Source organism: Ovis canadensis, chromosome 5, assembly GCF_042477335.2.
Source record: "Ovis canadensis isolate MfBH-ARS-UI-01 breed Bighorn chromosome 5, ARS-UI_OviCan_v2, whole genome shotgun sequence".
NCBI classification, from domain to species: Eukaryota; Metazoa; Chordata; class Mammalia; order Artiodactyla; family Bovidae; genus Ovis; species Ovis canadensis.
This window is the reverse complement of record NC_091249.1, coordinates 21058334-21080043: the sequence shown is the minus strand read 5'-3', so window position 1 is coordinate 21080043 and position 21710 is coordinate 21058334. Positions and strand designations below refer to the sequence as shown.

Genomic DNA, 21710 nt, shown 5'->3' with positions numbered 1-21710 from the left:
GCGCGGGGTGACCCGGGAGATGTAGTCTCTTTTACCCTGGCGCTTTTGCCGAGGGCAACGGTCCCCTCTGGCAGGAGTGTTCCACCGTGAGCGGCGGCAGCCTCCGCGGAAGGACTTCGCGGGAGGAGGTTGGCGGGGTTGGCTGGGCGGTGGCCAGGCTTGATGCTTGGGCTCGGGAGAGGAATTGAGGGAAACGGGGCGCGCTCCGGAGCTGAGTAGGTCGGGCAGCGGGAGGGCGGTTCAGGGGCCTCAAGTCTCCGTTTCCCTGTCTGAGGCGCACTGGAGAAGATGGTCCGATGTGGGTCGCTCCAGGCCTTGGGGAACAACCCGCTGGTCTGAAGGGCGCCCCAATTTTCAAAATTTGGTTTATCTTTTAACAGCTTTATTGATAACTCATCTACATACGGTACAGTTCACCCCCATTAAGCTTACAATTCACGTTATTTTACTAAAAATTTACCAAATGGTGCAAGCATCACCACCATCCAGCTTTCGAACTTGTAGGTCACCCGAAGTGTATCTCTCCATCCCCGCTAACACCCGCAGTCGCGGGCAACCACCGATGGGCTTTGTGAGTTTGTGGATTTGCCTTTTCTGGACAGTCCTTGTAACTGGAATAATAGGCTGTGTGGTTTTTTGCATCATCTGGTATTTTCACTTAGTGTGGTGTGTTTGACACGTGCGCATGTTGTGTGTATCATTATTTGTTCTTTTTTATTGCTGAATAGTTCTCATCCATTCGCTAGTTAATGGCTATTTATTTGGGTTGTTGCCACTTTTTGTGTATTATGAATAAGAACTGTTACGAACATTTGCATCCATTTCAGTTATCTTTGGCTGCACGGGATTGAAATTGCTGGGTCCTATGGTAACTATGTTTAAATTTTTGAGGACCTACCACACTGTTTTCCAGGTTGGCAAAAGCATCCTTTTACAGTCTCCTCCAAGGGCTATGAGGGTTCTATCTAATATCTTCACATTTCACCAACCACCTGTTCCTTTCTGTACTTTTGATTACAGTCACTCTAGTGGGTGTGAAGTGGGATCTCATAGTGGCTTTGATCTGAATTCCCCTCATGGATGATGTTGAGCACCTTCAGTTCAGTTCAGTTCAATTCAGTTGCTCAGTTGTGTCCGACTCTTTGCGACCCCATGAATTGTAGCACGCTAGGCCTCCCTGTCCATCACCAATTCCTGAAGTTCACTCAGACTCACGTCCATCGAGTCACTGATGCTATTCAGCCACCTCATCCTCTGTCGTCCCCTTCTCCTCCTGCCCCCAATCCCTCCCAGCATCAAAGTCTTTTCCAATGAGTCAACTCTTCGCATGAGGTGGCCAAAGTACTGGAGTTTCAGCTTTAGCATCATTCCTTCCAAAGAAATCCCAGGGCTGATCTCCTTCAGAATGGACTGGTTGGATCTCCTTGCAGTCCAAGGGACCCTCAAGAGTCTTCTCCAACACCGCAGTTCAAAAGCATCAATTCTTCAGCGCTTAGCCTTCTTCACAGTCCAACTCTCACATCCATACATGACCACTGGAAAAACCATAGCCTTGGCTAGACGGACCTTAGTCGGCAAAGTATTGTCTCTGCTTCTGAATATACTATCTAGGTTGGTCATAACTTTTCTTCCAAGGAGTAAGCATCTTTTAATTTCATGGCTGCAATCACCATCTGCAGTGATTTTGGAGCCCCAAAAAATAAAGTCTGACACTGTTTCCACTGTTTCCCCATCGATTTCCCATGAAGTGATGGGACCAGATGCCATGATCTTCGTGTTCTGAATGTTGAGCTTTAAGCCAACTTTTTCACTCTCCTCTTTCACTTTCATCAAGAGGCTCTTTAGTTCCTCTTCACTTTCTGCCATAAGGGTGGTGTCATCTGCATATCTCAGGTTATTGATATTTCTCCCGGCAATCTTGATTCCAGCTTGTGTTTCTTCCAGCCCAGTGTTTCTCACGATGTACTCTGCATAGAAGTTAAATAAGCAGGGTGACAATATACAGCCTTGATGTACTCCTTTTCCTATTTGGAACCAGTCTGTTGTTCCATGTCCAGTTCTAACTGTTGCTTCCTGGCCTGCATACAGATTTCTCAAGAGGCAGGTCTGGTGGTCTGGTATTCCCATCTCTTTCAGAATTTTCCACAGTTTATTGTGATCCACACAAAGGCTTTGGCATAGTCAATAATGCAGAAATAGATGTTGTTCTGGAATTCTGTTTCTTTTTCCATGATCCAGTGGATGCTGGCAATTTGATCTCTGGTTCCTCTGCCTTTTTTAAAACCAGCTTGAACATCAGGAAGCTCATGGTTCACGTATTGCTGAAACCTGGCTTGGAGAATTTTGAGCATGACTTTACTAGCATGTGAGATGAGTGCAATTGTGCAGTAGTTTGAGCATCTTATTACATGCTTATTGGCCATTTGTATATTTTTTTGTGTGAAATATCAGTTCATGTATTTTGCCTATTAGTTTATTTGTAATTGTGAGTTTACAATGTATTTTTAAAAAAAATACATGTTTCTGAAGCTAACACAATATTGTAAATCAACTATAGTTCAATAAAAAATTTAAAAATATGTATCTATTTTAGTTGTGGTAAGGTGTACATAACATGAAATTTACCCTTTTAAACATTATTAATTTTTTTAAAATTCTTTTTTTTTTTTTGGCTGATCTGTGGGGCTTGCAGGATATCACTTCCAGATCAGGGACTGAATCCCTCCCCCTGGAATCCTAACTACTAGGCCACCAGAGGAATTCACCCCTCCTTTTTTTTTTTTTAATAAAAAAATTTTTTTAAATTACTTTTAAAATTTATTTTAAATCTTTCAGAAGAACTAGATGCCAGAAAACCTGGCCTGGTGGTCAGACTTGCCCTCTGACCAGCACGAAATGGCCTGGAGCCATAACTACAGAAATATTCACAGAGATAGCTGTTGATGTTGTTCCAGTGCTTTCTACTTCCTCTTCACCATGTCCTTGCAGCTAAAAGTTAACCCATTATGCAGGTAGTCCAAATACTGTCATTGTTATCGTTTTGTTTAGTTGCTGACTTGTGTCTGACACTTTTGTGACCCCATGGACTGTAGCCTGTCAGGCCCCTCTGTCTGTAGGATTTCCCGGCAAGAATACTGGAGTGGGTTGCCGTTTCCTTCTCCAGGGACCTTCCCCACCCAGGGGCTGAACTCACATCTCCTGCAGTGGTAGGCAGATTCTTTACCACTGAACCACTTGGGAAGCCCCCCAGTACCATCATGACAGCTATCTAAATTTTATTGTAAGCTTATTCCATGCCCCATACTGAACATACTGATCACAATAAACTGTGGAAAATTCTGAAGGAGATGGGAATACCAGACCACTGAACTGCCTCTTGAGAAACCTATATGCAGGTCAGGAAGCAACAGGTAGAACTGGACATGGAACAACAGACTGGTTCCAAATAGGAAAAGGAGTACATCAAGGCTGTATATTGTCACCCTGCTTATTTAACTTCTATGCAGAGTACATCATGAGAAACACTGGGCTGGAAGAAACACAAGCTGGAATCAAGATTGCCGGGAGAAATATCAATAACCTGAGATATGCAGATGACACCACCCTTATGGCAGAAAGTGAAGAGGAACTAAAGAGCCTCTTGATGAAAGTGAAAGAGGAGAGTGAAAAAGTTGACTTAAAGCTCAACATTCAGGAAACAAATATCATGGCATCTGGTCCCATCACTTCATGGGAAATCGATGGGGAAACAGTGAAAACAGTGTCAGACTTTATTTTTTGGGGCTCCAAAATCACTGCAGATGGTGATTGCAGCCATGAAATTAAAAGATGCTTACTCCTTGGAAGAAAAGTTATGACCAACCTAGATAGTATATTCAAAAGCAGAGACATTACTTTGCCAACAAAGGTTTGTCTAGTCAAGGCTATGGTTTTTCCAGTGGTCATGTATGGATGTGAGAGTTGGACTGTGAACAAAGCTGAGCGCCAAAGAATTGATGCTTTTGAACTGTGGTGTTGGAGAAGACTCTTGAGGGTCCCTCGGACTGCAAGGAGATCCAACCAGTCCATTCTGAAGGAGATCAGCCCTGGGATTTCTTTGGAGGGAATGATGCTAAAGCTGAAACTCCAGTACTTTGGCCACCTCACGCGAAGAGTTGACTCATTGGAAAAGACTGATGCTGGGAGGGATTGGAGGCAGGAAGAAAAGGGGACAACAGAGGATGAGATGGCTGGATGGCATCACTGACTCGATGGACGTGAGTGTGAGTGAACTCCGGGAGTTGGTGATGGACAGGGAGGCCTGGCATGCTTCGATTCATGGGGTCGAAAAGAGTTGGACACGACTGAGCAACTGAACTGAACTGAACTGAAACTGAGGGACAGAATGGTTAAGTAATCTGACCAGGGTCGCTCCCACTAGGAATTCTGCGTGGTTTTGCATTCACTGACCCCTGTGGTCAGGCCTATGCTGGGCACTCTTACTATATGAATTGTTAAGATGGGGATAAGAGAGCAAGCACACTAGTCAGAGAAACAGACAATAAAATACTAAAAATAATTCATTCTTGTCCAGAATCTTAGGGATTGGGTTAAATGCTTTGCCTAGCACAAAATATTTGAACTCAGCTTTAAAAGGTGTAGAGTTGCCAAGTTTAACAAATCAGAATACTGGACACCCAGTTGAATTTCAATTTCAGATAAATAATATTTAATATAAAGGTATTTGGAATACAAAGCTTTTTAGTATAAAATGTTCAGAACATTAGCTTTTACCATAAAAATATTTGTGTCATACTTAATTTTTAAAAATTATTTGCTGTTTATCTGAAATTCAAATAACTGACTGTTCTCTATTTATTCTGGTAATCCTAATAAATAGTTTTCCAAGTGAATAGAGAGGGGGGAAAAGCTTTTTTGGGTTTCACAGTACTTTTTTGTTTTTTAATAACTGTAACATATATAGTCTTGGTAGAACATTCAAACAGTATTTTTTGTTTTTTGGGGGGCTGCACTGTTCAGGATGTGGGATTTTAGTTCTCTGATCAGACATTGAACCTATGCCCTCTGAAGCACAAAGTCTGTGCTTTGTACCCCGGAAGCACAAAGTCTTAACCCCTGGACGACCAGGCAAGTCCCACCATTCAAACAGAATGGAGCTGAGGCATGGTTCTCGTCTTTTCTGCCTCACAGACCATTATGTGGGAGATGCTATGCACACAGATTCTCCCCCTTCCTTTAATGGCTGCCTAATATTCCATTGTGTACCTGTGGTACCTCACTGGGCCTCTGTTTCTGATTAGTACGAATAACGCTACCAGGACATTCCCTGGATATCTCTATGTGACTTTGAGAATGTAACTGTAGGTAAATTCCCAGATGTGGAACTGTGGGCTCATGGTTCCGTGCATTTCACGTTTTCATTGCCATTGCCAAGTTCCTCACTAGAGGGCCTGCAGCAGACACCCACCCATGCCATATTTTCCCCAAGTCTTTAAAATCTTTTGAAACCTTGGTAAATCTTGCAGTGGATTGTTCATGTTCTTCCAGGGGTACACGAGAACTCTGAGCATACGATGAAAACTCAGGCCCTTCTCCTCAGAAAAATGTACACCAGCTCACACGCACAGCACGTGGCTGACATTTCGTGCAGGATGGGAGGAGAGGGCGGTCTGTGTCTGTCCAAAGGCCCCAGTCCTGCTCCCAGGGCAGTAGTTCTTACACTAAGTAAAATAAGATTTCTTGGGAGCTCATTAAACATATAGGTTGAGTTTCAAAACCAGCTTTACAAAAAAAATAGTACAGTTCAGTTCAGTCGCTCAGTCATGTCCGACTCTTTGCGACCCCATGAATTGCAGCACGCCAGGCCTCCCTGTCTATCACCAACTCCCAGAGTACAGCCAGTTTTTAAAACTATTTTTATTTATTTAGCCTCACTGTGTGGCATGCACAATCTTAGTTCCTTGACCAGGGGTTGAACCTGGGCCTCCTGCATTGGGAATGTGGAGTCTTAACCCCTGGACTACCAGGGCAGGCTCTCAACAGCTCTTTTTTTTTAGGGGAGGGGTTGTCAAATAATCCTTTATTTTTCTTTTCCCTTTGCCGTTCTTAACTAGCTGGGCACTCCACTGCACCACTGTTAATACCATCTATGATGTCGTAAAGGTGGTGGCCATCAACATTGCAGCCCACACACTGGGCAGTCCCCAGGATCTCCTTAATGGTTCCAGAAAATTCTCTAGCTAGAGACCGATGCCGCATCCAATCTCATCAAAAGTGATGTTTCCACTGTGCTTAATGTTTTTCTGCTTCTTTCTGTCTCTTGGTGGTTCCTTGAGGGCTTTGATGATCAGGGCAGAAGCAGAAGGTACCACCTCAATCTGGGCTTGTCTGTTCTAAATGGTCAGTTTCACTGTAATCCTCAGACCCTTCCAGTCACTAAGTTGCCTTGGTGATGTCATCACTGACCTTTTTTGGAGACAGACCCAAGGGGCCGATCTTGGGGGCCAGGGCAGACATGGCAGCAACCTCCCCACCGGTGCACCTCAGGTGCACGACTTTGATCTCGTTGGTGTTGAACTTAGGCGGCATGGTGGAGGTGGCTGGTGTCAGGTGAACTCGGATTTGGGACGAGCGAAGAAAGTTGCACCTTGGCCTCCTCCGAGCCAAAAGCTGAAAGCTCAACAGCTTTTTTTTTTTTGAGAGAACTGAGGACATTTGGATAAAGGAGGAGACCGGACTTGGGGTGCGACTGGGGAGTAGGACTGACTTGGAGTTGAAGTGGGGCAGCTGGAGAGACAGTGAAGAACTCTGGGGGTGAGCGAGATCTTTGGAATCAGCCTAAGCTCTGAATTTGGCTCTGCTACTCACTGGCCATACAGTCAAAGCTATAGTTTTTCCAGTAGTCATGTACAGATGTGAGAGTTGGACCATAAAGAAGGCTGAGCGCCAGAGAGGTGATGCTTTTGAACTGTGGTGCTAGAGAAGACTCTTGAGAGTCCCTTGGACTGCAAGGAGATCAAATCAGTCAATCCTAAAGGAAATCAACCCTGAATATTCATTGGAAGAACTGATGGTGAAACTGTAATTCTTTGGCCACCTGATGTGAAGAGCTGACTCATTGGAAAAGACTCTGATGCTGGGAAAGATTGAGGGCAGGAGGAGAAGGGGATGACAGAGGATAAGATGGTTGGATGGCAACATCGACTCAATGGACATGAGTTTGCTCAAACTCTGGGAAACAGTGAAGAACAGGGAAGCCTGGCGTGCTGCAGTCCATGGGGTCTCAAAGAATCAGACACGACTTAGCAACCGAACAACAATAACAACTCACTGATCAGGATCTAACCTGCTGGGGCCTTCATTTCCTTCCTCTCCTTCTATGAGAGAGGGATGACAATAACCAACTCACAGGGCCAAGTGAGGGTTAAATGAGATACTGCAGCTCTGAATGAAGTACTGGGCATCCTGCTGGGGCCTGAGAATCGCTGACTCTTGTCTTTAATAGGTAACATATGTCACTTAATACCTGGCCCTAAAGGGTAATTCAGTAGTAACATACCAGGTCTTATTTATATATTTTTAACTTATTTTTTGGCTGCCCTGGGTCTTAGTTGGTGCTCCGGGGCTCTCTCTAGTTGCAGCAGGCGGGGGCTACTCTTTGCCATGGTGCACGGGCTTCTCATCGGGGTGGCTCCTCTTATTGTGGAGCACACACTCTAGGGCACGCAGGCTTCAGAAGTTGTGGTGCTCAGGGCTTAGTTACTCTCTGGCTTCTGGAATCTTCTGGACCAGGGATCGAACCTGTGTCCCCTGCACTGGTAGGTGGATTCTTACCCACTCTACCACCAGGGAAGTCCCAGGTGTCTTAGTTTCATGGTGGTCATCAGGCTTGGAGGGGCGGCTCTGGCTAGATGGCAAAAGGGGATGTGGTCTCTCCCAAGTGGTGGGAGCTGTTGAGAGATTTGAACTGGCAGTATGAACATCAGGTGTTCTGATTCTTAAGTTTTCTGTCTTTACTCCCTAGAATGGCTTCGATAAGAAAACCCAGCCGTCCTGTGTGTGACATCTTTGGCGACCTCAGTGATATTTCCTTAGAAGATTCAAAGATGGGGGCCATGTGGAACTCTGATATCAGTAGAAGTCTTACCAAAATAGCACCTGGTCCCAGCAGATTTTTAAAAAGAAACCAGACTCTGGGTGGAAAACACTTCCTGCCAAAAGAGAACGCTGTCCTGGGGAGCAAGCCCTGGCACTCTTCAAGTAGACCATCAACCACCGCCTCCAAGGTCAGGGCCAACGCAGCGCTCACGAAGCTGGCACAGATAGAGACCAAGATCAGGAACCGGAAGGTGCGGGTGGATCTGTCGGATGCGGAATCTGAGGACTGGCTCCCTAGCGGAGCAGAGGAAACTCCCCCCAGGAGGACGGCTGACCTTGCTTCACAGAACACAGGACAACCGTCCCAGGAACAGGCCCTTGAAATTCCTGTCCCTGAGACAGACATGCCGAGTGGGAAGGTCAGTAGGTTTCTAAAGAAGAGAGAAGCACGGGTGGAAAAGATCCCCGTGGAAGCGCAGGTTGGGAAGGAGAGGGATGCTCAAAGACCCAAAGAGAAACAACCTCCTAGAACACTGGATTCTCCAGACAGTGATGAAGAGGAAATGAAAGAGTTGCTGGGGAGCTTGATAGAATCTTCCAGGGAAAAAGAAACACCCACCAATCAGGGTTTCACCAAAGCCAGTGAGAAAGAACAAACAAAACTAGTCTTGGTAAGGTTTGCATGTATTTATCCATTTTTACTTTTTATTTGTTTATCTGGCTGCCTCGGGTCTCCATTGTGGCACGTGGGCTCTTTCCTTGTGATGCAGGGACTCTAGTCCCAGCACATGGCTCTGGAGCTCTTGGGCTCAGTAGTTGGTGACACAAGTTGCTCTGTGGCATGCGGGATCTTAATTCCCCAACCAGGGATCAAACCTGCGTCCATCCCCTGCGTTGCAAGGTGGATTCTTAACCACTGGACCACCAGGGACATCCCTGCATTTTGCACTAATTTATTCTGTACTTGTTTGTATTACTACTTTGCATTTGAACCTTTATGTCATAGCGCTGGGGTCTTTTGATGAGCGCCATCACCCGTAAGCTACTTGAGAGAGTGTTGGATGAGGAAGGGCTGGGTTTCAGCTGATCACAGGGACCCGCTCCTGGCCTGCTCTGTAAGGGATCGGATTTGGACACGTCAGGTGGTTTTGCACCATGTGGCGCTGGTGACTGTACAGGACGGCACTTTGTATGACTGATGCAGCCCCAGCTGTGATCACTGCCATTGGTGACCCATGCCCGTTTGCTGGTTGCACCATATGGGAATCACTAACTTGGGAAGGCTCCATCTCCATTTTTTTTAAATTGAGGTGAAGTTCCTATAACTTAAAACTAACCTATTAAAAATGAGCAGTGCAGTGCCATTCAATACATTTACAGTGTTGTTAACTGCCATCTGTTTCTTTCCAAAACATTTCCATCCTCCCAAAAGTAAGCCGCCACCGATGACTTCCTTCTTGGCTCAGTGGTAGAGAACCTGCCTGCAATGCAGGAGTCACAGGAGATGCAGGTTTGATCCCTGGGTTGGGAAGCTCCCCTGGAGGAGGGCATGGCAGCCCACTCCAGTATCCTTGCCTGGAGAGTGTTGTGGACAGAGGAGCCTGGGGGGCTGCAGTCCATAGACGCACAAAGAGTTGACATGACCGAAGCGATTGAGCACGGGCGCGTGCACCAAGCAATCACTCCCTGTTTCCCTGTCCTCCAGACCCTAATAATCACGAATCTGCTTTCTGTCTCCACGGGTTTGCCTGTTCTGGACATTTTTCCAGTGGAATCATACAACCTGTGACCTTTTGTGTCCAGTCTCTCCCTTAGAATGATGCTCTTGGGGTTCACTCACATTGTGGCATGCGTCAGTGCTCCGTTCCTTTTTCTGGCTGAGTAATATTCCATTGCATGGATGGACCACATTGTGTTTATCCACTCATCCACTGATGGACATCTGGGATGTTTCCACCTTTTGGCAACTATGAATAGTGTTACAAGTATCTGAGTCCCTGTTTTCAGTTCTTTGGGTTTTTCCTAGGAGCAGAACTGCTGTGTCCTATTAGTAAGTCTGTGTGTAACTAACTAAGGAACAGGCAAACTGTCTCCCACAATGGCTGCACTGTTTCACATTCCCGCCAGCAGTGTATGAGGGTCCCAATGTCTCCACATCTTCACCAGCACTTGTTATTAAGGGAAATTACAGCAGAGGTGCTTTGGCTAATTTTGCTTAGTCACTCTTGTGACCAAGTTTGTCTGACTCTTTGCGACCCTTCTGGACTGTAGCCCACCAGGCCACTCTGTCCATGGGATTTCCCAGGTAAGAATACTGGAGTGGGTCACCATTTCTTTCTCCAGCCAAGCAGGCATTGTGAGCTCAATCCCTGCATCAGGAAGATCCCCTGGAGAAGGAAATCACAACCCACTCCAGCATTCTTGCCTGGGAAATCCCATGGACTGAGGGGACCAGCAGGCTACAGTTGTTGGGCTTGCAAAGAGTCAGACGTGATTTGAAAGCCAAGCAATATTTCTGAGTATTTCTGATCCCAGGATTATCTTGCCTAAATGTTGTCCCTTAACTTCCATAGATGAGGGGAGAAGAAAGGGGCTAAAAGTGGTAACGGTCATCATGAGGCCTCACAGTGTCCACCAACCCCAATGTCGCTTGATCAGGACTTAGCATGTTTGGTTAATTTCCCTTCATTTGTTTCCGCCCACTTAGGGTCAAATCCCAACTCCGCCAAGAGCCCTTTCACGGCCCAGTAAGGATCTTCCCAGCTCAAAGCCATGCCCCACCTCGTGGCTGTCAACTTCACGGTCAGCGGACGGGGCCCCCCGCGGTGCCGGCTTGAGAACTCGCTCCCCACAGACGCACACGTCTGCCTCCCGCACGGTGTCGCTTTCCACCCCTGGTGCCTTGGTGAAATCAGCGCCCTCGACCGCGGGGGCTGACGAGCGCTCATCCTCCCTGAGAAGGAGCGAGCCTGGGCCTCAGGAGGAGCCTCCCTCAGAAGCCACGGAAGACAGTCTGAACGGTAGCCCTCGTCCCTGTGCAGAGCTGTCACCCTGGGCAGGGAGGGCGAGACCGCCTTTAGGGTTTCTAGCGTGGCGTCACAGGGTCTTATCACGGGGGGTGCAAGGCACCCTCGGCTTTTCCACACCCTCTTTCCTAGTTGAGGGGCCAAGTCAGATTTCCTTTTCCCCTTGGGGCCTGTGGGCTCTTAGTTCCCTGACCCCTTGCTTCCCTGTGTCTGAAACGCAGTCCTAACCACTGGACCACCAGGGAGGTCCCCGTCCTATCTTTAAAGTCTTCACCTAGTGACCCTGCCCAGTGACAGAGCGAAGGCAAATCCTTCTCGAGCCTCATATGAGAGAAAGTTTTCCTTGTAAAAGAGAGGTGTCCTTCCTTTCCTTTTTAATTGCAGAAAACGAAACCAACCTCTAAGCAGTCACAGACATTTTTATTATTTCACCATCATTCAACATGATTTTTTATGTACTTATTTATTTTTTATTTTTGGCTGTGCTGGGTCTTTGTAGCAGTGGCCAGGGTCTTAGTTCCTCGACCAGGGATCGAACCTGCATCCCCTGCACTGGAAGCCAGGGTGGTTCTTTTTTTTTTTCCTTGTCTTTATTGAACTCCCCAGATCTTTTCTTTTTAAAAATGAGAAAATTTTTGTTTTGTATTGGGGTATTTTTGTTTTGTATTAGCCGGGAAGGCGGATTCTTAACCAGTGGACCACCAGGGAAGTCCCCAGCATGAGTTTTAATACCGTATGTATTTAAGAAAAGAGCAAAAGAGAAAACATGGATTTCTCCCCTCTGCAGTTTCCTTACCATCAGTTCAGTTCAGTCGCTCAGTCGTGTCCGACTCTTTGCGACCCCATGAATCGCAGCACGCCAGGCCTCCCTGTCCATCACCAACTCCCGGAGTTCACTCAGACTCACGTCCATTGAGTCTGTGATGCCATCCAGCCATCGCATCCTCTGTCGTCCCCTTCTCCTCCTGCCCCCAATCCAAAACCCAGTTAAATAACTGGGTTGAGTACCTGCTGTTTGCCGGCAGGTGTCAGGCGTGATGGTGTCAGGAGTACGATGACAAACACGCAAACCTGCCCCGCCCCTGCCCCCAGTTCCCAGGTGCTAGGATGATCTTTAGCCAGTGAATCAGTGGTAGGGGAGGCAAAATAGTTTTTCCCTTGTGTCCTTTTAACTTCTCGGCTGGGGCTCTGTAACCAAAGACAGGTTAACAGGAGAAAAGCATTCTGAGATTCAATAAAGATTTCATATAAGTTTTATGTGACCCAGGAGCCTTCATAAGGAAATGAAAACGTAAAGGAACGGTGATGCCTCCTGCTAGGTGTGATGAGCAGTGGAGAGTCCTGGGAGAATGTGATAGAAAAAGGATAGGAGGAGATGAGGGGAGATGGAGCGAAACCTGCTGGTGGGGGGTGGCTCAGTTCCCCCCATCTTGGACATAAGTATGCTCCTTTCCCCCAGGTAAAGGGAAGGTGAGTCTTACCTGAGGGTCTTATAGCCTGCTTCGGAGGAGGTCAGGGAGCTCTTGCAGCCCCTTCTGTGTCTCAGATTCCTACAGCTCAAAATATTCAAGATGCGGACTTCCCTCGTGGTCCAGTGGTTAAGGCTCTGCACTTTCACTGCAGGGTCACAGGTTCAGTCCCTGGTCGGGGAACTAAGATCCCACAGGCTGCGTGGTGTGCCCCTACCCCCCCCAAAAAAATCCAAGATGCTAAGGCATCATGATGTAGGGGCAGGGAGGAGAAGCACAGCCGACCAAAGTCCCCTCCCTGTGCAGGGGGGTGGGCTTGAGGATGCGAGAAAGCCCCCTGGGAGCCCCCTCGGGGGCCACCACCTGCCGCATGCCACGTGGCACCTCACTGCTGTAGGCTCGGATCTTCAGGCCCGAGGAAATAGTGATGCATGTCCTGGCCAGCCTGGTGGGCGTGGATGAGAAGGTGGGTGTACCTGCCCGGGAAGCCTGTGAGGATCAGGGTTGGCCGACATGACAACCGACAGGAGTGCCAGACCTGGTTTCTGGCCCTTCCTGACTGCCCCTCCAGGCTGCACCTCAGCCCCTGCTGCTGGCCGGGAAGGGACCCCCTCTGTGTCCAGACCCCACCTTCCCCTCCAGATGCAGCTTCAAGAGAGGAAGGTAGCAAGGAGTGGTGAGGACAAGTCTGAGTTTGGGGGGTCCAGCCCATCTAGGGCGGGGGCTTCCCTGGTGGCTCAGACAGTAAAGAACCTGCCTGTGATGCGGGAGACCCAGGTTTGATCCCTGGGTTGGGAAGATCCCCTGGAGAAGGGAATGGCAACCCGCTGTAGTATTCTTGCCAGAATTCCATGGACAGAGGAGCCGGGCAGGCTACAGCCCACGAGGTCGCCGAGAGTCGGATAAGACTGAGCGACTAACGTACACACTGCCTGGGGTGGACGCGCTTGCCCTGCCGCCTTCTGGCCACAGGGCCTCAGGCTCTGCCTCGGTTTCCTCATCTGTAGCGCGGGGCAGAGCTATGACCGTGAGCTAGCGCACGTGGAGGGCCTCCTGCACGGTGAGCCTGTGGGATGTGGGGTTGGCTGACATGACGATAACATTACTAGTCCACGGTCTCCTGCGGTGCCTTGGCCCGAGCCAGCCGTGATGGCTTAGTTCAGAGGCTTGTCCGTGAACATATCCCAGGACCTGTGTGCCACAGGCATGCTGGCAACTGGCAGTGTCGGAGGAGTTCAGAGGCGGCGTGAGCCCTTAGCGCTGAAGTGCTGAGCTAGGCTTCCATTTCAGTCTTATATTGCTGGGCAGCCTGGCGTTTGGGATTGCACTCAGCTAGCCTTTCCAGGAGGAGTGAGCCGCTCGGTCTTCCATCTCCCGTTCACCCCCAGCTCTGTGCCTCCTGCGTGGTGGGCGCTGCTGCAGCTGCCCCCGCTGACTGCCCCATCTGTTCCTGGAATTGCGGGCCACATCCTACCTCCTCCGGGAGACTCATCCCTCCAGCGCAGCCAGGCTGCTCGGCGCCCTCCGTGGAAGCCCCTAAGACACCTTGGAGGGCCCCGCCAAGTGTCCACCCAACTCAGCCGGCGTTGGATCATGTGCCTGCGGGGGTTTTGAGGCCCCACAGGGTGGACACCCCTGTCCCCCTCACATCACACACGCACAGCCTCTGTGCTTCAGTCATGAAGTGAGCCATGTGGTGGAGTTGCTCCTGACCCTGGCTGCCTGTCAGCCTTCCTCCTCCCAGGGAAGAGCAGGCCCACATGTTGGCAGGGCAAAACCTGCTAGGGCACTGGGACTGCGTGGAGCCTTCCTCTTCTAGTAACCTGCACCCGTGGCATTCAGGTGTTGGCAGCTGGCAGCTGGCACCACAGAGTGGAAGTTCGCCTGAGCTTGAAACGGAAGTGTTAGTCACTCACTCGTGTCCAATTCTTTGCGACCCCATAGACTGTAGCCTGCTGGGCTCCTCTGTCCATGGAATTCTCTAGGCAAGAATACCAGAGTGGGTTGCCATGCCCTCCTCCAGGGGATCTTCCCGACCCAGGGATTGAAGCTGGCCCTCCTGCATTGCAGTCAGATTCCTTACCATCTGAGCCCCCAGGAAAGACCCCTGTGCCCTTAACTCGCTTTAAATGAGAACCTAGGATGAGGCGCCTCCCAGTGGAGGGCCCGCCCCTCCTACCTCAAGCACACTTACCACTGCGCTTCCCTCTTTGCATTGTGAGCCGCTCTGTGGAGGCCAGTGGCTGGGAAGCTTCTGGCCTGTTTTTCTTTTTTTCCTTGCTTCTCTATTTTTCAGATCTTCCTGAAGAAGGAAATGGCAACCCATTCCAGTATTCTTGCCTGGAGAATCCCATGGATAGAGGAGCCTGATGGGCTATAGTCCTTGGGGGTCAAAAGAGTCAGACACAACCGAGCAACTACACCACCACCACCACTACTTTTTGGATCTTAGTTCCCTGACCAGGGATTGAACCTGGATCCTTGGCAGTAAAAGCATGGAGTCCTAACAACTAGACCATCAGGGAATCCTCCCGTTGTCTATTTTAAAATATGTATTTATTTGATTGCCACAGATTTTAGTTGCCACATGCGGGATCTTCGTTGCAGGGCAGGGGCTCAGTAGTTGGCAATGCCTGGGGTCGCCCCATGCCATGTGAATCTTAGTTCCCTGACCAGGGATCGAACCTGCATCCCCTGCATTGCAAGGTGGATTCTTAACCACTGGACCACCAGGGAAGCCCTTCCCATTGCCTGTTTTTATAAGTAAAGTTTTACTGGGACACAGCCATACTCATTTGCTTACACACGGTCCTTGGTGGCTTTCCCGTCATCACAAGGGCAGAGTTGAACAATGGTGAGAGAGACAGGCTAGCCCAAAAAAGCCCGGACTATTAATACTTACCATCTCGCCCTTTAAGGAAAAAGTACTCAGATGCCTGGGCTAGCTTTCTGAGAACACTTCTGCATCTTCCTATCCCTAGCTCTTAGCCCAGTTTCTTCAACAGGATGGTCAATACCTGTGGAATAAATGAGTAAATATTGCCATGTTACATTTTTAATTACAGATTTTAGAATAAACATTTTATCCCTGGATGATCTGGCTCCAGCTGTCAGTGAGAAATCAGACTTGGAATGGGAAGTAAGTACAGTGAACCGACTTTTTGTTTCTTTTTTTAAAAAAGATTTATTTAATTAATCTGACTGCGGCATGTGGGATATTCTGTTTCCGTTGTGGGAATCTTTAGTTGCAGCACGTGAACCCTTAGTTGCAGCACATGAACCCTTAGTTGCAGCATGGGGGATCTTAGTTTCCCGACCAGGGATTGAACCCGGGCCCCCTGAACTGGGAGCTTGGAGCCTTAGTCATCGGACCATGAGGGGAGTCCCTGAACTGATTTTTCACTTTAGATCTTTACGTAGAATGGTTTGCAGCCATGATGCTTCATTTAGGTCAGCGATTCTCCCCTGGGAACACTTGGCGATGTCTGGCGACATTGTGGTCATAACTGTGGTGCAGGGTGCTACTGGCATCAAATAGGCAGTGGCCAGAGACGGCGCTCACTGTCCCAGAGTGCACAGGCTGGCCCCCGCTGCAGGGAATATTTGTGTCTTAAATGTCAACATGTCAATGTGCAGAGACCCTGATTTAAGATGATAAGAGAGGAGTTATTTAACGTATCAGACGATTAGAGCAGGTCCCACTTCAGCCTCCCCACAGCAATTCCTGCACTGACCTGTATTTATTCTGCTGCCCCGAGGTGGTTCTTGCTGTGTTAGTAACCACCTCACCGTCAGCGCCGTGCAGCGTTCAGGACTGCCGTGCAGCGTTCAGGACTGCCGTGCAGGATCATCAGGGTTCCCCCAGCAGGGTTCCCCAACCAGGGTTTGAAACAGTGCCCCTTCCAGTAGAAGCGCAGATTCTTAACCGCTGGAAATCCCAGCACAGGTTTTAATAAACATAATAATGACAACATATTTCACCCACCTGCTGCTAACACATGCTCACCCCATCAGTGTTAAGCACAGCAGCTTCGTGCTGAAGGGTTTCAAGAGTTCTGCTTGCAATACTTGGCCGGCCCAGGTCTAGAAAGGACCGTGTAGACCCTCACCTGCTGGGTCCCTGGGGCGCCCTCACTTCTAATGCAGTGGTATTTTGATTGTGTTGCTCATTCGAAAATACTTTCCAGTTACCTCTGCCATCCTTCATTTTAGAAAGAAGGTCAGAGGGGCAAGGCATCCAGTAGAAGGCCCTGGGCAGGGGATCCCCCCTCTGAGAGCGAGATCTCTGAGCACCTGAATGAGCCATCGGCCTCGTCCCCTGGGCCCCAGGGCATTTGTTGCCTGGGGCCGACGTCTCTGGAACCTATGGCCAGCGCGGTGAGCTCGACTTACTCAGAAGATTTTGAAAAATCCCCCAGTCCCACAGCATCTGAGTCAACGGCCCGTTCAGAGGAGTCTCCCGACAGGACGCTGGCCAGTCGGTCTGAATTTTCTGCAAGTCTGAAGTCAGACCTCCTTCCCTCAAGTCCCAAGTCACGGAAGAAGCGGGCCGGGGGTGGACACCCAAGAGTCGTGGTGAAGGAGACGGCTGTGCAGACACCCGATCCCGCCTTCACCTACCAGTGGGCTAACGGTAAGGACGCGGCCTGAGGGTCGGAGGAGGGAGAGGCAGGCCTGCGGTGGTGATCGGCAGGAGCCCCTGGACCAGGAGGTCTGGGCTGTCATCAGCCAGCTGATGGGACCTCAGCCCCCTGCTTCCTCTTCCACAGAAAAGGGGAGCTTCCTAGGTATTCCCCACTGTCTCCCAAGCTTCGAAACACTGAAAGGTTTCAAACCAAAAACTAAAGCAGTGGTTGTCAGCGGGGCTGATCCTGGCCCCAGGGGACATCGGCCAGGGTGGGTGACTGTCTGTCTCTGGGTGGAGGCCGGGCTGCTGCTCAGCACCTGCAGTGGCCAGGAAGGCCCCGCCAGAGAGCAACCCCGCCCGAAACATCAGGTGTGACAGGGACCGCCTTCCAGGACAGTGCATCCTCAGATGCTTTGGGGTCCTTGAGCATGGGGGCTCTAATAGCTGCTGTGTCGCCAGTCCAGCTGGTGGTCAGAACTTGCTGTGTGTGTTTGGCGGATTCCCTTCTGGCGTGCAGCAGGCACGGCTCATCATTTCTCTTGTTCTCAGCATTGGTTTTGGCCCATGTGGACAGAAAGGTCGCTTTCTTTTAGTGATTCCCGTTCTTTGTTTCGGGGCTTCCACAGTGGCTCAGAGGTAAAGAATCCGCCTGCAATGCAGGAGACACAGGAGATGCAGGTTTGATTCCTGGGTCGGGAAGATCCCCTGGAGGAGGGCATGGCAACCCCTTCCAGTATCCTCGTGGAGAATCCCAGTGACAGAGGAGCCTGGCGGGCTACAGTCCATGGGGTTGCAAAGAGTCGGACGTGACTGAAGCAACTTTGCGTGCACACACGCACTGTTCCTTTTTCTCGTCAAGACCAGGGGTCCCCAACCTCCAGGCCACAGACCACGACAGGTCTGTGGTCTGTTCGGAACCTGGCTGTACAGCAGGAGGTGAGCAGGTGAGCGAAGCATCTTCTGTGCTTACAGCTGCTCCCCGTCACTTGCATTACGGCCTGAGCTCTGCCTCCTGTCTGATCAGCGGCAGCATAACAAATGTAATGCGCTCGAGTCATCCCCAAACTGCGCCCCCGCATCACCACCCCCACCCCAGTTGGTGGAAAAATTGTCTTCTGCAAAACCAGCCCCTGATGCCAGAAAGGTTGGGGGCCGCTGGTCTAGACAACACCCACGATGCAGACAGAGCTTGTTCCTAGGCTGTGCGCTGGGGTGCAGTTCCTGCTTTTTGAAACTTGCTTATCTTGGCCATGCTGGGTCTTTGTTGCAGTGTATGGGCTCTTCACTGAGGCAGGTGGCTTTTTCTCTAGTTGTAGCATTCAGGCTTAGTTGCCGCACGGCACATGGGAACTTAGTTCCTGGACCAAGGATTGAACCTGCCTTGGAAAGTGGATTCTTAACCACTGGACCATCAGGGAAATCCCTGCAGTTCTTGCTTGATCTGCTCATTTGGATCAAGGGGCTTCATGATGCTTCTGTCCAGACCTCGCACCTGCCCACAGGGTGTGACTGTTCTGTTTCTCAGGGAGGCAGGTCAGTCAGATGGGCCCAGCTGAATCACTGGAAGGTGTTCAAGAGGATTTTAAACCCTGATTTTAAACTCAGAAACCTCTGAGTCCCTGCCCATATCTTCCTGCTGCGTTTCTGAGAACAGAGCCTTTGGGCAGCAAATGGGTGCATGTCTGTTTCCTTCTTTGCAATTTAGAGATGCTTTCGTAAAACATCAGTGGTGCTGATTTCCTAGATTAGGCCTGACATCGAAAGGAGGGAGGAAAAAGGCAGCCTAAATAAATCAGCCTCCTAGAGTCCAGGGAACATCTGAAGCTCACAAATGGCTGTCAGAGGGGGGCCCATCCAGAGAAGGGCAGCCGCCCTGAGCTGAGGGACTGCTTCAGCCAGCTCACCTGACCTGTGTATTGAACAAGGAGGACTTACCAGAAAGATGGAGGCAGGTTTGGGGAAACTTTAAGAAGCGGAAAGATTAAAACAAGCAAGGAGAGTGGCCATCACATTCAGAAAGAGGAAAAGACAGACTCACATAGCCTATTTCAGCATCTTACCTGTTGATGAGAAAGTCATTGCTCTGGACTCTCTGCCCACTCACCTCTCCCCCTGCGTGTCTGGAGCAGCGGCCGGCGTGGCGGCCATCGGACCAGCCCTGGGAGGTGCCTACGTGGACCCAGCACCCATCGCCAGCCATGTCATCAGCGCAGACGCCATAGAAGGTAACAGCCCGGCCCACCTTGTGGGTTCCTTTAGGTGAAGCGGACACATTTTCCTGCAGTTTCACATCCACCCTTGGAGGTGTAGGGCCACTCCTAGGTGCTGGGTTGGAGAATCTGTTGGTGGGACGGTCACAGCCACAGGTAACTGCCACAATTTCTGGGCTCCCAGACGACAGACTGAGTGTCCCAGAACCTTGTCTGTCTTACAATAGGACACCCGTGTTGGAGGAAACAGGCAGGTTAGCAGGGACACACTGCGAGCCTCCCGCCGCGACAGGGCCACCTTTGTGTGCTCCCTCTGAGACCGTCTCCAGATTCCATAGCTGGTTTCCTCCAGAAGGCACTCAGCCAGTACCAAGTGGCCCAGGCCCGTGGACACGGCCCTTGCCTTCTTGCTGAGTGTGGAGGGATCACGGGGCCTTGGGGAGGCCCCGCCAAGCCTGGGGTGTGAGGAAGGTGCCAGGCAAGAGGTGACGGTCACTGTAGGAAACCCAGTCTGTGCCAGGTCCCCGTGGGGCCACTGATGGCTCACATGACAGAAGCCAGGGGCCGTCTGGAACCTGCTCTTTTTCTTACCATTTCAATTTTCTTACCAGTTTTAGAAGATGAAGATGTTAAAATATATTGGTTATAAGTGAAATGTTTACATCTTAAAAAAACCCTCATCCTTTTTTTAAACATAATATTGACCTCAGAGACTTTTCCATGAGTATAGTCTTAGCAATGATCTTTATTTTAGTAATGATCATTTTTAACTGTTTCAGTTATTTTTAATTGGACTTTTATTTTGTTAAAATTATATATAAATATTAAAAAAAATTTTGGCCATGCCATGTGGCATGTGGGATCTTAGTTTCCTCACCAGGGATCAAACTTGTGCCCTCTACAGTGGAAACTCAGAGCCCTAACCACTGGACCATTAGGGGAGTCCCTACATATTTTATCTTACTTGCATTTTAAATTATTTTAATTACGTGTTTAAACATGCATACGTGCCTGCTTGGTTGCTTCACTCGTGTCTGCCTTTGCAACCCTATGGACTGCAGCCCACCAGGCTCCTCTGTCCATGGGATTCTCCTGGCGAGAATACTGGAGTGGGTGGCTGTGCCCTCCTCCAGGGGATCTTCCCGACCCAGGGATAGAGCCCGTCTCCCGCATTGCAGGTGGATTCTTTAGTGCTGAGCCACCAGGAAGCCTCACGTGCTTAAACATACCAAGTGTAAAATTTCCCCTCTTCCTTATGTTGAAGTGTACAACTCAGGAGAGTTAGACCCACACCATGAGGCTGCACTGTCTGGAGAGCCGTGTTGCTGGCCTTCCTCCCTTGTGTTGGACACCAAGGTTGAGGCTTCCGGTGGTGCCTGGGGGCCGAGTGTGTGAGACCCACACACAAGTCAGAGCGCGCAGTTCATCTACCACTGAGCGGAAAGGCACATGACGAGGCGAGGCAGCTGCTGCTTCTGGAGGGGGCAGTACCTGCGGAGAGCATCCTGCCACCGCCGAGGGGTTGGGGTGCAGGGCTGGCCGCAGGGTGCATCGAGGGCTGGGGGCTGGGGCCCCGGGCGCCAATAACTGACCCGGAGCCGGGATGGCAGCCCTGACTGCATACAGCCCGGCCGTGTTCGCGCTCCACGATGTGCTGAAGCAGCAGCTGAGCCTGACGCAGCAGTTCATCGAGGCCAGCCGGCACCTGCACGCGTCCCTCCTGCGCTCCCTGGATGGAGACTCATTCCACTACCACACTCTGGAGGAAACCAAAGAGGTGACCACGGCGCTGCCCCCACTTCATGGCGGGGGGACGGCAGGGGGCTTCCGGGGCTCAAACCAAAGAGGTGACCACGGCGCTGCCCCCACTTCCGTGGGGGGGAGGGGGCAGGGGGCTTCCGGGGCTCCCACTTCCATGGCGGGGAGAGGGCAGGGGGCTTCTGGGGCTCAAACTGGGGCACTGGGGCCCAAGCCCCCTTCAGTCCTGGCCGAAGGAGCCCCTTTCTCTCCTTGGCGGTGACCAGGGCTGGGGCAGGGATGCTGTGTGACGTCAGAGCAAAGGTGCCCTTCTCCTGGGTAAGGGCCCTGCCCTTCCACAGACCCTTCCTGGGGGCCACCAGTCCTGAGGGCGGGTGCTCTGGGGATATCACACTCATCTTGCTTTTTCCCCTCCAAAATTCATTTCTTGTCCGATGACAGACATTATTTTATAAAAACTCTGTTGGAGATCTGTTACTTAAAAAGTTCTCCATAATTTCAGGGATAGTTATTACCAACTTAA

General features: G+C 50.1%; 1 protein-coding gene and 1 pseudogene across 2 annotated transcripts in view; one reads left to right on the top strand and one right to left on the bottom strand.

Annotated features, from left to right (window-relative positions):
- Positions 1 to 4: 4 nt before the first annotated feature.
- The window catches only part of C5H19orf44 (chromosome 5 C19orf44 homolog), a 23979-nt gene continuing 2273 nt past the window's right edge, over positions 5 to 21710 (top strand). The window contains exons 1-7 of one of the 2 annotated variants that reach the window (XM_069590669.1): positions 5 to 128; positions 8024 to 8768; positions 10805 to 11117; positions 15658 to 15731; positions 16805 to 17225; positions 19349 to 19444; positions 21040 to 21206. In XM_069590669.1, the coding sequence (XP_069446770.1) occupies positions 8025 to 8768; positions 10805 to 11117; positions 15658 to 15731; positions 16805 to 17225; positions 19349 to 19444; positions 21040 to 21206 (1815 nt within the window). In that variant the 5' untranslated portion in view covers positions 5 to 128; position 8024. Of the gene's footprint in view, positions 129 to 8023; positions 8769 to 10804; positions 11118 to 15657; positions 15732 to 16804; positions 17226 to 19348; positions 19445 to 20693; positions 21207 to 21710 lie in introns of both variants that reach the window. The other variant, XR_011257130.1, reaches the window with a different exon arrangement.
- On the bottom strand, positions 6106 to 6588 carry LOC138440788 (large ribosomal subunit protein uL11-like; annotated as a pseudogene).